Source organism: Mixophyes fleayi, chromosome 2 (genome assembly GCF_038048845.1).
Source record: "Mixophyes fleayi isolate aMixFle1 chromosome 2, aMixFle1.hap1, whole genome shotgun sequence".
In the NCBI taxonomy this organism is placed as follows: domain Eukaryota; kingdom Metazoa; phylum Chordata; class Amphibia; order Anura; family Limnodynastidae; genus Mixophyes; species Mixophyes fleayi.
Genome location: NC_134403.1, coordinates 96,282,204 through 96,299,125, shown reverse-complemented (window position 1 = coordinate 96,299,125; position 16,922 = coordinate 96,282,204). Strand labels below are relative to the sequence as shown.

At 41.9% G+C, this 16,922-nt stretch overlaps 2 protein-coding genes across 3 annotated transcripts in view; one reads left to right on the top strand and one right to left on the bottom strand.

Moving 5' to 3' along the window:
• GTF2F2 (general transcription factor IIF subunit 2) overlaps nucleotides 1-16,922 on the top strand; it is a 171,777-nt gene that overhangs the window by 72,833 nt on the left and 82,022 nt on the right. The gene's annotated exons all lie outside the window — the stretch shown is intronic.
• KCTD4 (potassium channel tetramerization domain containing 4) lies at nucleotides 2,309-9,116 on the bottom strand. Of its 2 annotated transcripts, none has more exons than XR_012688651.1 (2): nucleotides 5,199-5,866; nucleotides 2,309-5,119 (listed from the first exon to the last, which is right to left on the bottom strand). XR_012688651.1 is itself a non-coding variant. In XM_075199734.1 (2 exons), exon 1 carries the CDS (start codon nucleotides 8,847-8,849, stop codon nucleotides 8,076-8,078), a length of 774 nt encoding a protein of 257 aa, XP_075055835.1. In that variant the 5' UTR covers nucleotides 8,850-9,116; the 3' UTR covers nucleotides 2,309-5,119; nucleotides 7,835-8,075. The 2 variants fall into 2 exon arrangements, 1 of the variants encoding a protein (XP_075055835.1); XM_075199734.1 differs by lacking the exon at nucleotides 5,199-5,866 and adding an exon at nucleotides 7,835-9,116.

Below are 16,922 nucleotides of genomic sequence, written 5' to 3'. Positions count from 1 at the left end.
ATATGTACAGGACGAGTCCCACTTATCCATAGCACTGAAGGGATTAATAGCAAATCTTCATCTAGCAGCAAAGGTACTAAGAGTTAGAAATATAAACGAGCTTTGGTTTATTTTAAAGCAAAATCATTGTAATGCAGAAACACAATTGATTAAAAGTTTTAATCTGATAAAGGTCATGGTGATTACACAAGATGGTTACATAAATTATTCCTATTAAACATAGGCAAATGGTTTCTAATTACATCCAAACATTTAAAAATGGTCTATCCAGTAAGATGGTTAAGAAAATCTCACAGTAGATATGTAATCTTCCATGTAAAGACTTCCAAAAGCCACACTTTAGAGCATGTGGGTTTTTTTAATAGCAAAGCTGAATGAAAGCAGGAGCCGTTTCACTTGGCCTGACTGTAAATACATTAACTATATAACTTTCAACTGATGTTCACCATATCTGAGGTCTTGATACCTATGCAGGATGGTCAGGGGAAATGAATGACACTAAACAGAAAAATTGTATTTACCCATATGCATGAGGGTTCCTGTTAACCATTCACCATCTATACCTTTCTATCCATTTTTAACAAAGTAGAGCTAATACATTTGAAAGATATCCTTTCAAATACTCTCGACTCTTATTGGATAACAATCTTATCGATGTTTCATCATCATCACCATTTATTTATATAGCGCCACTGATTACGTAGCGCTGTACAGAGAACTCACTCACATCAGTCCCTGCCCCATTGGGGCTTACAGTCTAAATTCCCTAACATACACACACAAACAGAGAGAGAGAGAGACTAGGGTCAATTTTGTTAACAGCCAATTAACCTACTAGTATGTTTTTGGAGTGTGGGAGGAAACCGGAGCACTAATTTACACATTTACAAGAATCTGAGCATGTCATTCGTTCTATCCCCATGTATAGAAGCTTACATGCTCTTCTCCCATGTGTTGCTCATTTTTATGCAATAGGCAGTATCGTTCAGAAAACCTGGAACATATGGAAGAATACATATGCTTCTCTACATGAACACAACATGTTTAGATTTGTGTAAATGTGTGATTAGTATCTGTGTGTATGTGTCGACATTATTTTCTTCCCACATCCTACTATTGAGATGTTTGGCTGTTTGCATTGTGGTTATCAAAACTCAGTTTACCCCCATATATCACAAACTCTGCTACTGTGTACATTGGCACGGTCAAATGACAATTGCATGACATTTTGTATCTTTTTTTTTGCTGTTCTTGTTTTAACCCCAGTCCCCCCCCCCCCCCCACCTAAAAAAAACAAAAATCCTGTAGTGATGGGAAATATATTTTCTTGTTATATCTGTTTCCTGTGAAATAGTATGCGGTAAATCTGCGGTCTGCTTTGGCAGTAATGCCTTTTATTTCCAGAAAAGCACTAGATTTAATATGTATGCATATATATCACAGATTCACTAACCTTTTGGGTCTTGAACAGATTAGTAATGAATAATAATCTTAGCGATCTCCGAGCTATGAATGAATTGCTGTCACAAAACGTTTACTTTACAAGAGAATATGATATAGCTGTTTGAAGTGTAACATAAACAGATTTTTTTTGTTTTGGTATAGATGTCTTTAACAAGAGCCTTCTGAAATGCCTCTGTCCAAAGGGTCAGCCCTTCTGCTGTGCAGCAGAAATGTGAGAGCAGAAATAAAGGTTTAATGATTTTTCACCACTTGGATGCTGCAAATCTATTTTCCCATGAAAGGTTTTGCTTTTATTTTCAGAAAGCGTCGGGTGGGCTTTTTATCAGAGGGTATCCATATCAATCCAGATTTTCTTTTAAAGGCAACCATTGGCAAATCTTAAATCCTGCAGACAGGCTCTAAATTGTGTATCTAAAGCTCTTTTTTTTTTTTTTCTTTCAAATAGTGATTTGTAAATGAAATACCGTATTTTCCCATGTATAAGGCACTCCCATGTATAAGATGCACCTTACTTTTGGCCCCGAAATTTGGAAGATAATATATATTACAGTAGCTGTCAAAAAAGGCAGGGAGAGTGTAATGGCCGGCTGCTCTGATTGTGATCAGAGCAGCCGGGCAGCACACTCTCCCTGCAATCGCTGCCACTGTGCCTCTGTCCCCCTCCTCCTGGATCCCCGCTGACACTCTCTGCCTGTCCCCGCCTGCTGGATCCCCACTGACACTCTCTGCCTGTCCCCCTCCTCCTGGATCCCCCGCTGCCACTGTAACGCTGCCCCGCTCCCCATCGATCCCCCCCTGCTGCCCCTGTAATGCTGCCCCCCCCCCCCCCCCCTGCATCCCTGCTACCCCTGTATAGGACGCACCCAGGTTTTAGACCCAAAATTTTAGGGCAAAAGGTGCGTCTTATATGTGGGGAAATACAGTACACACTTTTCTGTTACTTTGTAATATGTGCATATTTGATCTTTGTTGTTGGTTCTTTTTATTGTGAGAATTTTCCTAGTCTAATGAAATGAGACATCAGTATAAACTGTATTGGTCATGTAGTTCTGAAAACTCTAACATTAAGAGAACAGCTTGAGTAAAAGTTTAGTTATAATGTACAGTGTGGATGATTGGATTGTAGCTAATTAATCATACATAATATATTCAGCCGGCACTGCTTAGCTCAATTTGTATGGGTACGTGGTCTGCTGCAGATGCTACTGCTCCGAACAATACAAATTAAGATCTAAAAACTGCAGCAGTAGGGAACTATCAGAAATATATGTAGATAAAGAGCCAGCACACCCCCACGGGTTCAGCGACTTTCTGTGTTTAATCCAGGTTTTGGTTTTTAAAGTGTATGTATGTATGTGTAAAATATATACAATCTCCACCAATCAGCCACAACATTAAAACCACTGACAAGGGAACTGAATAACATTGATTATCTTTCTACAAGGGGTGGGATGTATATGGCAGCAAGTGATCGGTCAGTTCTTGAAGTTGCTGTGTTGGAAGCAGGAAAAACAAGCAAGTGTAAGGATCTGAGCGACTCTGACAGGGACCAAGTTGTGATGGTTAGATGACTGGGTCACAGCATCTCCAAAATGGAAGATCTTGTGGGATGTTCCCGGTATGCTGTGGTTTGTACCTACCAAAAGTGGTCCAAGGAAGGACGTCATCTATTGTATCACTGCCCAGAAAATACAATAACACATTCTGAAAGTTAAGATTCCTGTATTGCATTCTCTCACTCACATAATCTATCTGCCTCCTTCATCCAAACAGACTTTCTTGGCTCAATGCTTGATACCTGTAAGTTTAGTTTGTGACCCTTTTATCTGCTTTATACATCCTATGCTATAGCTAGGCAACCAATTTATATATACCAAACAGGCTTAAACCTTGCTGCCTTATTATATTACTATATTTACATTCTAAAACAATGTAGCAAAGTTTTAGGGACACAGTAAAATGTCCATGGATATTTACCACTCCCTAATAACACCTACAGAGTCACAACACACCATTCACATCCAGATGTACATCCAAATACAGTCTACTGAAATAAGACTTTCTGAGCCATGTTGTATGTTAACCCCATCACTGAATGTCTGCACACTGTGCCTACCATGTCCATACTCAGCAGCACTCTCCTCCTTGCCTGGTCAGACAATAAAAGGAGATTACATTGGATGGAATAGCACGTAGAACACACTTACTCCATAGACTGTTTTATAAATGAGCCTAAAACCTGTTTACAGTGGTGCCATTTGTTTACAGATCTAAAAGTTCATTGCTACAAGTTTATTTGCATTTTAATCTTTGAGAACTTGCTCAGCTGTGAACCTGACAAATCTAATTTTTGTTTGCTGTAATTCATTACCAAGGAAGTGCATTGAACCAGTTCCAACTTTTAGCTTCTTAGTTTAGATATACGGTTATATAGATGGCTAACATCTGGATTTGGCACAGACTCCACTTGAACTTCTCTAGAGCAAAGTAAGATCTGCTTCGACCATATAATCAGTGCAATTTGTTGTTTTTTTTGTTGATATGTGAATAGTTTGAGGCATATACCCATATTTACTTGTATAAAAAAACAAGTGAAGAGACTGTTTGTTTGTTCATTTACGTTTTATAGTTAAAACAGTTATTTTTGCTGTTCTCTTTCTCAAAGTTTATCACTTAGTAAAAAGTTAGTAAATTAACAATTGGAATGGTTTAACCCAGGTTTATAGGGGTTTTTTTTCTTCCACGCTCTCAAGCTTTGTCCTCAAGTGTGTGTGTGTGTATATGGATAGATAGATAGATATGTATATATATGTGTATAGCAAATCTGCAAGAAACATGTGTCTACATTATGCATTTAGGACTGGTTTACAGCATGAAGATGTAGCCCAATGACACCGTAAACTTCCTGCATCAGTGTAATGGGAGCCTGTGTTACCGTTCTGTAATGTTGGAGACCCTGATCCTTTCACTATTTAATACGCAGTCTTTGGTTTCCCACTCCATTCCACTCCCGTCCCCACTAATATAACAGGAGTTGTTAGGCCACTGCCTTTCACAGCACACTCCTCTGCTGCTGTGAACACTGTGATGATCTGATTGGATAATATATATGGTACACCAGGACGAGCAAGAGATGAATATTGAATAAGTTGTGCATACCTAATCGCTTAAAGTGGTTTGGGTGCTCTCTGTTCTTTAAGCTAATTAAGAACACTGCAATTTAAAGCAAATTTATTCAGGAGATAATTTGTTAGAGTAGGTTTTTCTTTTTATTCTGCTCCCTTGGTAAATCAGAATTACAACATGTGAAGCAGAGGTGGACAGTAATAGTTTAAAGGAATTCAAGGAACAGTGAAAAGCCACATGTACAAGGGACAATAAAATGGAATCGCCAATATGAAGTAACTTAATTGGATGTTGGACCACCACATGCGGCCAGTATGAACTGTATGGTGGTTACCAATGTCTGTCATTGTGCAGGAGGGATGCAGCAACATTATTCTTCAAGAAAGTCACTCAGCTGGAAAACACTGTCTCACTGGCTATGCCACAATATATACCATAATCTTGACAATGGGAAGTCTCATACTTGGCCTCTCATTGGGCAACGACACGTTCTCTGTAAATGGGGGCATGTTCATCCTGGATGCCCCTCCTATCAGGAAATAAATACTGCATTATGGGGTGAAGATGATCACTCTCTGTCATTAAAAAGCAAATAGCACTGACCTCACCTTCTACTGTAGAAGGTGCAGCTATTCAAGTTGTACGTGAATGGCTGCACTTAAACCATGGCATGAAAATGCTTTACACAACATTACAGCAGCAGCAGAATCCTTCACTGTTGGAAACGTACTCATCTGCTTGCCGAGAACATAATAATGGATGATTCATCTGACCATATCAAATGTTCAGTAGTCTGTGGCTTGTTCTCTTTACACCACTGAACTTGCATTGCCAGGTGTGATGAGCAGTGTCCTACCCTGCTATGTCATCGTGCTCTGTGGTGTTCTTTATGGAGAGTTTTTTTTTTATGAAACTGGCTGCTTCCCCAGCAGGTTAAAATTCAGTCAATTCATCTGCAGCTGCTCAATTATTTGCCTTGTTTCACTTTTCTGATGTTTTGTCACTCAGAATTCCATGCTGACAACTCCTTAGACACTGTTGCTTGTGAAGCATCAACAAAGTTAAGCTGTCTCAAGATCCTGACAAACACACTATCAAAGTTGCTGAGGTCTCCTCTTGCTTCCAAGCTAGCTGCAATTATAGGCAACCAGAGCAGTCCAGCTTTTGTATGCATGACTCTGACCAAACAAAGATTTTACTTGCTACATCGCTTGATCCACACCCGTGTGGAAGACCTTGTTTTGAGTATGCTTAGTCCCTCATTTACCCAGGTATATGGTGTGTGTGTGTGTATATATATATATATATATATATATATATATATATATATATATATATATATATATATATATATATATATATATCATTAATATTTTAAATTGTGCGAGTATATTATATTCTCTGACGGCTACCTATTAGTACTTGGCTTTCATTTACAATTGTAAATGATAAAATAGATAACTAAGTTTATGTAATATATTAAAATGTATTAATATTTGTGTTATCCCAATAAAGGAAGCTATGATTTTGCAGTGAATTTATTTTCCTTATTTTAATTTATAGGTACTACTTTATTATGTTTATATTAGAAGCAGCATATGATGTTACCTGCTACTCACAGCAAGGGAAAATAATAATTGATGGCTCTTTATAGTTCAGTAGAATTAGAGGTTTTAGGGATGAATGATTATAATTTGTCCAAACTCTGTTGCATTTCCAATATTGTAACTGTTGCCTAAACATACACTTTAGTAGAGGTCACTGAACCAAATGGAAAACAGACTGTACACATCCATCTTAATATAGAAAGGATGAGATTCCATGACGGATGCAGCATGCATTATTTTTTTTTACTGCCAATGGTCTGTCATCTATTAACAATTGAGCGCACAAATCAGTGATCATTACTACAGTGTTTGTTAATGAATTCAGAGTTGAGTTTGGGAAACCGATAAAGCAATCATACACTCCAGCATGGGTTGTAAACTACACCTCCCATGATAATGAAAATGAAATGCAGTTCGGGATCAGCTGAAGTGCCATGGTTTTCCCATCTCTTCCTGATTTTGCTGAATTATACGTTTAACTGGACCATTTCTATGGCTTAGACTGGGTACACGCTACAGAATTTTCCAAACAATGTGTTCTCTACAACAGTTGTATCAACGGATGAAAAAAAAACAAAAACCCAAAAGTCCTGATCAGCAAGCCGATTCATGCGTACACACTATACCATGCGATCTCTGCTCTTTAACTGTCATAACTGTTGGCTGAAAAGATCATGACTCTGTAAAGTCTATGGAGATCCTGATAGTGAGTGCATACACACTGCAGGATTGGCAGGATGTCGTTCCACAGCTGAATGAGGTTTATAGTTCTACTGAACAATCAAACGAAATGGTGATCAGTGCTTTAGAACAACTATTGTTTATTGTCTAAGTGTACACACTAATGCAATATCGGGCTGAATGGTCATTTATCGGGTGTTTGGCCCAATGATTGACTGAAAACAAAGTAGTGTGTACCCAACCGTACACATGGAAAGTTTACATTTACTGTGTGTGTTATATCTATTAATGTTATATTAGCATTATCAATTTTAATAAATTCACTTTTGACACACACAACGAATGGCTGACATAACACATTTACTACTTTTCAAACAACCGAATTATATATAAAATGTCAAACATTTTTTGTCCATGTAATAGTGCAATACGTAGACCTAAGAGCAGAAGTTTGGAACAACAAATCTCCCTGCACCCACCAGTCTACTTGTAGCTCTACAGCAGCTGAACATCTGCAGGTTCCCTCTTACTTAAAGTAATAGTTGATGACAAATTACATTTTTCCTACCACTGGACCACTATGTAAACCAGAGTACTTAAGTACTAAATATATTCTGCAGCTTACCTCTGGTAACCTCTACTAGTTCAGTGTAAACATGCAGTGTAACAGTCACATTTTAGGACCCTGGAACGTCATGCACAGAAAATTACTTTATAAATGAATCATCTCTAGAAAACCATTTTTAGAAAAGAAAAAAAAAAAAAAACAGCAGCTTTGAAAAGTAAATATCCTTCAAATGCGTGTTCAGTGCCTGGTTTCTCAAACTTGTATGCTCTAAAATAATGTTACTGTTAACAGGAAAGAAAGATGAAAGAAAATCCATATTTTCTGCCTAAGCTGAGAGAGAGTGCTGGATAAAGGCATGATAAGCTTGCTATCAAGGAACAGAACCTACCTCAGCCAAACACATTGTGTGTGTTAATCATACAAGTGCACACAAGGTTGGAGTAAGATTGTCTCGCATCTAACAGAGTAGCCATGTTAAAGAGCTAGTCCGCCTGTGCCTCGTCCAGGAGTAAAGGAGAGAACCTACATTTTAGGCGAGGTGTAGACATGATCTGTATATTGGCTGTCAGCAGGTCTCTGCTGCTTATTGAGGATGCTGCGTGGACTCCCTTTGTCTATTGATAAAGTAATTACTTGATAAAATGAAGTGCATCGCTCTGCACAATTGACCCTTTGGAGCAGTCCAGGCTTGTCAGGAGTCTGAAGCCACATTTTAGTGCCATCATAATGGCTTCAAACTTCAGAGTTTCTAGGGTGCAGACAAAGGTGTTGTCCTCCTTTAGCACCAGCCGGGTCCCGTTTTCCGACTTTATGAAATACTTGAATTGGATAACGTTGGAGGAAATGCAGAACTCCTCGGGGAAGCCGTCCAGCCGGCTCTTGGAGACCAGGACAATGCGAGCTTTTATCCTGGTTATGAAGTCGGGGGCATTGCAGAAGATTCGCAGCCCCTGCGAGCGGTCGTGGTTATCTGTTATTTCCAGGAAAGTGGTTTCTCTGGCTGCCTGCTGCTCCCGCTCCCACCTGGCTTTCACTGCTTCGTGCAGCGCCTTCAGCTTGAAGAAATCCGCTTCATTCGCCAAAAGCTGGTTTTCTTGGAAGCCCTCAGGTAGTAAGAGTTCCCCGTTCCGTAGAAAGTTTAGAACATGCCTAAACAATAGCCCGTCCCTGTCAATGAAGTAGTGTCCATCGGCATCAATGGGGCAGAAAATCCTTCTGTTGATCACACCTTCAAGGTAAGAGTCGGGGTACTTGGACAAAGTCTGCTTCTGTGTAATGTACAGGTATCCACCAACGTTTAGGGTAACGAGAGACGATTTGCTGTCTGTGCTCTGGTTCCCGTCCTCTGTATTGGGGCATTTGTCATCACATTCCTTCTCCTTTCTGTAGGATCTGCGTTCCATCCTGAGCAACAGTGCGCTGTGTTTGCTATCTGGCCTCGCTCTTGTTTGATTTCAAAGAAAAAGAATGAAAAAAGATCCGTATTCAGTTCTTCCACAATGATGGAATGGAAGCGCTGCCAGCATCGTCTGAGCGATCAGCTCGCTTTTGCAGTAGGTGGCGTATGAGCTATTCAAACGGCAAGATATCACCAATACATTTGGGAAAATAAGCATTTACATTTAACTGTGTAAAGGAACACGTGCACTTTGTGCTCTTCTTCCTCCACCCTCCTGTGCAATACTTATTGTTTGTTTTTTTTCTTGGTAAATCTAGCTAGACAAATAGCATTGCAGCATATAAAGAGGTATTAGCCTATCTCTTTATGATCATTACAAATGGTTACATAAGTGTATCATTCTATGTTTCATTTATAGAGTAATGGTTGAATATGCAAATCTCTCCCTCTCTGCCAGAACATTAAAACCACCTGCCTAATATTGTGTAGGCAGGGCCTGATTAAGGGTTCTGGCCCCCTAGGCTAATACGGCCGCAGCGCTCCCCCCCCCCCCCCCTCCGAATATATAGGTGTATAGGAACACTCCTGAATATGAATGTTCAGGTGTATTCTCCAGCATTCAAATTTAGACAGATTGTGCCATTGTCTCTTACCTGTTCTTGCTCTTCTCTCTTGCCACTTTGTTATCCTCTCGCTGGCTTCTGGAAAGTTGGCGTCCTGTTTTGAAAATGCAAAAATGTATTATAATGCAAACCCTGAATGATTAGGCCCTTTAGTTAAAACAAAACACTCCATTATGGCCAGCTAAAAGTACCCCATTGGACAGGCATATATAAGCAATATCTGAATATTTGTTGTCAATCAAATACAAACCTCTACCAGCCCCATCTCACTAATATTTAGTATTCTAGTGATTGCTGAGACCACCCATGTGACCACCACACAATCATGAGATTCTGCCCCCCAAAGCTGCTGTATTTTTTAAATACCCCCTGCAGCCATTTTCCTTAACCACAACCCCCCCACAGCCATTTTCCTTAACCCCTGCTGCAGCCATTTTCTTTACCTCCCACCCTGCATCCATCCCCCTTGCAGCTATTTTCCTTACCTCCACTCTGCTAGCTAGCTATCCCCCCCCCCCCCCCCCGTCACATCAAAAATCCCCCAGTCACATATATCAGCCCCTCTCCTCTGCCCTCCTTCATACATATCAACCTCTCTCCCTCCCTATAGATTTTCATGGCAGCCCCCCCCCTCCCACCCTATAGATTTGTATGACAGTCCCCCTCTCCCTCCCTATACATATGCATGACAGTCCCCCCTCTCCCTCCCTATAGATATGCAGGGTAGTTCCCCCCCCTTCCTATAGATATGCAGGGCAGTTACCCCTCCCTATAGATATGCAGGGCAGTTCTCCCCCTCCCTATAGATATGCAGGGCAGTTCCCCCCCTCCTTATAGATATGCAGGGCAGTTCCCCCCCCTCCCTATAGATATGCAGGGCAGTTCCCCCCCCTCCCTATAGATATGCAGGGCAGTTCCCCCCCCTCCCTATAGATATGCAGGGCAGTTCCCCCCCTCCCTATAGATATGCAGGGCAGTTCCCCCCTCCCTATAGATATGCAGGGCAGTTCCCCCCCCTCCCTATAGATATGCAGGGCAGTTTCCCCCCCCCTCCCTATAAATATGTAGGGCAGTTCCCCCCCCTCCCTATAGATATGCAGGGCAGTTCCCCCCCCCCTCCCTATAGATATGCAGGGCAGTTCCCCACCCTCCCTATAGATATGCAGGGTAGTTCCCCCCCCTCTCTATAGATATGCAGTGTAGTTCCCCCCCTCCCTATAGATATGCAGGGTAGTTCCCCCCCCCTCCCTATAGATATGCAGGGCAGTTCCCCCACCCTCCCTATAGATATGCAGGGCAGTTCCCCCACCCTCCCTATAGATATGCAGGGTAGTTCCCCCCCCTCTCTATAGATATGCAGTGTAGTTCCCCCCCTCCCTATAGATATGCAGGGTAGTTCCCCCCCCTCCCTATAGATATGCAGGGTAGTTCCCCCCCCCTTCATATAGATATGCAGGGCAGTTACCCCTCCCTATAGATATGCAGGGCAGTTCCCCCCCCCCTCCCTATAGATATGCAGGGCAGTTCCCCCCCCTCCCTATAGATATGCAGGGCAGTTCCCCCCCTCCCTAAAGATATGCAGGGCAGTTCCCCCCCCTCCCTATAGATATGCAGGGCAGTTCCCCCCCCCCCTCCCTATAGATATGCAGGGCAGTTCCCCCCCCCCCTCCCTATAGATATGCAGGGCAGTTCCCCCCCCCTCCCTATAGATATGCAGGGCAGTTCCCCCCCCTCCCTATAGATATGCAGGGCAGTTCCCCCCCCCTCCCTATAGATATGCAGGGCAGTTCCCCCCCCTCCCTATAGATATGCAGGGCAGTTCCCCCCTTCAATTACCTGTAGTGTTGTGCCAGCGTCGCTCCTCTCCTCAGATCAGCAGATAGGAAGTGAAGACGTCCTGCTTCCTGTCTGCTGCACAGCAACAGGCAGCCTGGCGATTGGCTGTGTGTTGCTAACCACTGACCACCATTGCTTTTGATTGTCGAGCCCTCCACCCCCCCGCGGCGACCCCCCCCCTCCCCCACCCCGAAAAAAAAAATGAATGAAGAAAAAAAAAAAAAAAAATTTAAATTTTTTTTTTTAATAAAAATACCCACAGGGCAGCGCCCCCCGGGACCCAGCGCCCCAGGCTGCAGCCTGGTCAGCCTAGTGGTTGATCAGGCCCTGTGTGTAGGTCCCCCTCCTACTGCCAAAACAGCTCTGACCTGTCAAGGCATGGACTCCACAAGACCTCTGAAGGTGTCCTGTGGTATCTGGCACCAAGACGTTAGCAGCATCTCTATTCCCTAGGTAAACGACACATGTACCCATCCGTCCCCATGATTTAAAAGAAAACGTGATTAATCAGACCAGGCCACCGCCTTCCATTGCTCCACGGTCCAATTCTGTCACTCTCGTGCCCATTGTAGGCACTTTTGGCAGTGGACAGGGATCAGCATGGGCACTCTGACTGGTCTGCAGCTACACATCCCCATATGCAGCAAGCTGCGATGCACTGTGTGTACTGACACCTTTCTGTCATAGCCATCATTAACTTTGGTTCAATCCAAAAGAAGAGCTACTGTAGCATAAATTGCTGACAAACAGGCTTGCCTTCTCTCCCCATGCGTGTCAATGAGCGCATCAGTATATATATTCTAATGTCTGTACATTTGTTTCAGAATAAGGGTTGCACTCCCATGCTTTTCAAAAGTGTTGATATTTCAGTTCCCTTACTGAGACCTTTGTCAATACCCTTTTGCATGATTTCAAGCCTGGAGAGTGCACCCTTTATGCAGGATTGGGTTATGTGAGTGCAGACTAGCATTGATTCATGCTCTCTCTCTCTCTATCTCTCTCTCATATATATATATTTATTTATTATATATATGCGTGTGTGTATGTAATCTTGTATGCGGAAACTGCATTAAGCGTATCAAATATACGCATCTTCTGTTACACCGAATCCCCACCACACTGAATTCTTGTAGCAGTTTCAACCTACCTCAGCAAATGGAAAGAAGGGCCGAAAACTTTAGAGATGGTTGTTGTATTTATTGATTACAGAATTTCTTTTTGCTTTCTTTATCTTTAATTGCCGTTAGATTTCTAATCCTGTGGATCACTGTGTTCAGAGAAGCCATAAACATATGCAGGGGCTAAAGCCAGTTTTATGTTTACACTTCACTGTGCTCAATTGGACTTTGATAGCAGCAGAGATGAATAATACAATTTTATGTTTCATTGACTACATTCAATATAAAGCTCATATTTACTTTTAGGTGGGCAAACCCTGTAGTGAGTGAGCATCTCATTTGAAAACCTTTTTGTGTACTGCCAAATAACAGACTTCTGGTTCAATATTTTGTCCACAAGTGTATTGTTTTGTTTTATTTTGTATAACAAATAAATATTATTTGAACACCACATAAAAGTAGTTAAACCAAGTAGATTAATAATGGAAAACTTGGCTTTTGGTGACCAAACTTAAACCATCTTGGCCAAGAGCAAATTATGTTTTCAAACACCTTGGACTATTTTTTTAATTTTTTTTACTGAAGCTCCAGGTGTATGCTCCAGTCACACAGTGTATTGGCTGTGCTGGGGTATTTGGACTTTTCGCTAAAGGGGAAGGTCCCCTTTCTCCACGATTGTGGCCAAAGCTTTCGAAGATGAACTGGATTTTCAGCTCTTGCTAGAAGGCATTGTGTCTCTCTGTCAGTCTTCCCCTCCCCTTAGATTGTACGTTCCTTCGAGCAGGGTCTTCTCTCCTCCTGTCTTCACCACTTTTACTCTGCTCGCCAGCTACCTAGCCTTACTCCTTGAGGTCCCTCTTCCCCTGGGGGTCTCCCTCTAATCCGTGCCCTCCCTCCTTGGTGCCGTTGTTGGCTGACCTTCCCCCGCCCCTCTAGCTGTGCCTTGAGCTCACTGAGTTACTGTGATTATTGTTTACTGTTCTGTGCCGTCTCTCCTCGTATTGTTATTTCGTTTGTCTCTGTACGGCGCCGCGGACACCTAGTGGCGCCTTATAAATAAAAATTAATAATAATAATAAAAATGACTTTGGGATGGGGAGGTGGGGGGGGGGGTGGGAGAGAGTGCCTAGAAGGGTCACTCACGGCCAAACCCCTGAAAAGCACAAAAAGTGACCCACACAAACGAAATGGAATGGTCGTGCGCACAAAAGTTCCTTAGACTGTGCACATAGTGGCATCCCAACAACAGTGTGTTTTCAGGCAGAACATAGCACCTTGTGCTTGAAGTGACCGGTCTGTTGGCCAGAGAACCAGGTGGTGGTCCGTACATGGGGCATCTACACCCAATCTTGGCTTAAAGGCTGAGAAGAAACTATTGGTCTAGGTCAGTGGTTCCCAAAGTGTGCGCCACGGCTCCCTGGGGTGCCGTGGCGCTGTCTCAGGGGTGCCGCGATCGCCCTCAGAAGAAAAAGAAAAAAAAAAAAAAGAGAAGAACTTGCCTATCCAGCTCCAGATCCTCCTCACTGTTATCACTGACTGCCGGGCGTGACGTCATCACGCCCGACAGTGTCAGTTAGGAGCAGGAGATAGAAGACAGCAGAAAAGGAGGAAGAAGGTAAGTAAAGGAACGGAGAGTGAAGGAGGCACAGAGAGAGAGAGAGAGACGCTGAAGGAGGGGAGGGGGACACAGGGAGAGAGACGCTGAAGGAGGGGAAGGGGACACAGGGAGAGAGACGTTGAAGGAGGGGAGGGGGACACAGAGAGGGACGCTGAAGGAGGGGAGGGGGACACAGGGAGAGATGCTAAAGGAGGGGAGGGGGACACGGAGAGATGCTGAAGGAGGGGAGGGGGACACAGGGAGAGAGACGCTGAAGGAGGTGAGGGGGACACAGAGAGGGACGCTGAAGGAGGGGAGGAGGACAGAGTGAGAGAGACGCTGAAGGAGGGGAGGGGGGCACAGAGTGAGCTGGCAAAGAGGAGGTGACACAGAGTGAGATGGCAAAGAGGAGGGGACAGAGTGAGATGGCAAAGAGGGGGACTCCGTGTGTGAGATGGCAAAGAGGGGGACTCCGTGTGTGAGATGGCAAAGAGGGGGATACAGATTGATATGGTGAAGGGGTGCAGTAATATGATGAAAGGGCACAATGTGATGGTGAAGGGATCTAAATACATCTTACGTCATTTTGACCCAACTACTTAAAAAACGGGACTACCCGGTAATTATTTTGGCTTAGGGGTGCCTTGGAAAAATTATGTTGACCATAATTATGCCTCGAACTAAAAAAATTTGGGAACCACTGGTCTAGGTAATGCAGCTCATACCCACAAGGATAGAAGAGGTTTAGGAGTGATGCTTTGTAGTTGTGAATTAGACTACGTTCCGGACGACAAGACATTTTGCTGTAAGACATCCTTAGGGTTTTTATCTACATCTCTGATTTATATACCAAGTACTGCATAGGAGTGTGGTGGGAATATATATCTATAGATCACTTGTATTAGCATAGTAATGTGACTGCTACAGATCTGTCTCTAGGAAGAAATGGCTAGAGAAACATATCAGGACTAGGACAAGGAAGTCCTTTTATGTATTGAAGATGGACACATTTCATACTCTGAACCTTCAGAAACACAATGCAGAGCCAACTCTCTCCTTTTACTGTTTAAGAATTAAATATAATTTTGCAAAGGAAATGCAATGCTGCTTAATGGATGTCCATCCAGAAATAATTTTTATATTTTCAAAGCCAAGAATATTGAAAAAATTGAGTATATACATAATCAGATAGTTTTACTGTGAGGATGTTGTAAGGTAGCCAACTCTGCCTCGGCTAGTCCAGTTATTTCCTGCTCTGGGAATGTCAATGACATTCGTGACTGCCAGTGGCGATTTACAAAACACGTGCACTGATAACAATGATAACATGTTAGAATAATGTTTATTTTATTTGATAATGGCTAATTAGATTTTTTTATTTCCTCTTCAATAAATGCAGATCTACAGATACATATGTTTCTCCCTATGTATTAATCAAGGCTTCAGTTGTCTGGAAATTACAGTCCTCCATAGTTGCTTTGAACAGTAGATTCTTAATGCATGTCATTCATGTTGTCATTAAAATTATGTTTCTAAAACACTAATTTGGCTTGGAAAAAACATAGATGTGTGCAGTACATTTCACACCAACCAGGGTTTCACCTAGTACTATTTGAAACAATTCACACTTTATTTGTTATTTTAATAAACAATAGATGACTTTCATATTTAAAGTTGTATTTCCTCTTAATCCCTAATATATAGACGATTAGCATGGAAAGAATTATCAGAGGCTTTTGCTTTTTGATGCTTCTCGTATTTTCCTTAGTGGAAGATAAATCTTTCACTAAGCGTTCTCTTTTAAGTTAAAGCACAGTTTCTCATAGAAACAAGAAGTCCTGCAGGACCTTCTAATTAATTCACTAAATTGTATTTCTTTCTGTTGCCAAGTGATGCAAAACCATCTATATATCCAGTGACGAGTTAAGTTATTATCCTTAAATATAAAACCAGTTTATGCCTCACAGACTAGTACTATGGCAGTTACCACAGCAACCGACAACATTTCAATAGTTCATTTTGCTGATAGTCTTTCTTTGTTCACCCACATTCCATTTGTCCATGTTATTCCATTGTTATTCCAGGCTGTAGGGTGAAATACTGGAATTAGGGCCATATATTGTATTTACAACAATGCACTTGTTTTCCATATAGAATTGTGTAAGACTTAATTACCAACGCAAAATGGGTTTGCTATTGCTTGTATTAAGGCTCGGTCTTATTTTCATCCAATTGTTTCTGTTGGAGAGAAGGATGTCCTCGTAACACTGTTGGTGATTTAACATATTCAATTCTGGCTGTTGAGCAAAGCAATGAATAAAGTATCCCTCACTCGCTATCTGGGCATAAAACTCCTAAGTGTCGCACATGAGCGATTGTACATCTGACTGTGGTATGTTCTTGTGGCTGGATTCACTAGGAAGTGAGCGCTACTTGGTGCTGCTTCCTATACCCTTAACAAACATTGATTTGTTTCTTGGTTTAAAAAGCACATAGTGCTATTAATTTTTGATTGTTTTTTGTTTTTTTTAAAAGAGGGACAAATGCTTTAATAAATTACACTGACTGGTGAACTGTATTTTCACTTTCAAAACTTACATAAGATTACAAAGGTCGCAAAATTCTATAGTTATTTTGGGTTATATTCTTGTTGGTGCTGAGCCCCAGCCATCAAATTATTTATTCTGCAACCCCAGAAGATTCAGTTCACAATACAATGTATTGCATATCTGATAATCGGTGGACCCCCTAAATCAGAACATGGGCTTTCCATTTTCCACTGTGGTTCAGATCCACAGTTTATGTACCTCTGTCTTGTCCTATACCATTCTTTAGGTAAACATTTATAAGTTTACCACTGTATGTTCCTAAAATGTTACAAATTCCATGTCGCTGGTATTGCA

Bases quoted from the DNA above. Each gene is read 5' to 3' on its own strand.
- KCTD4 (XM_075199734.1), bottom strand. From the start codon at position 8,849: ATGGAACGCAGATCCTACAGAAAGGAGAAGGAATGTGATGACAAATGC.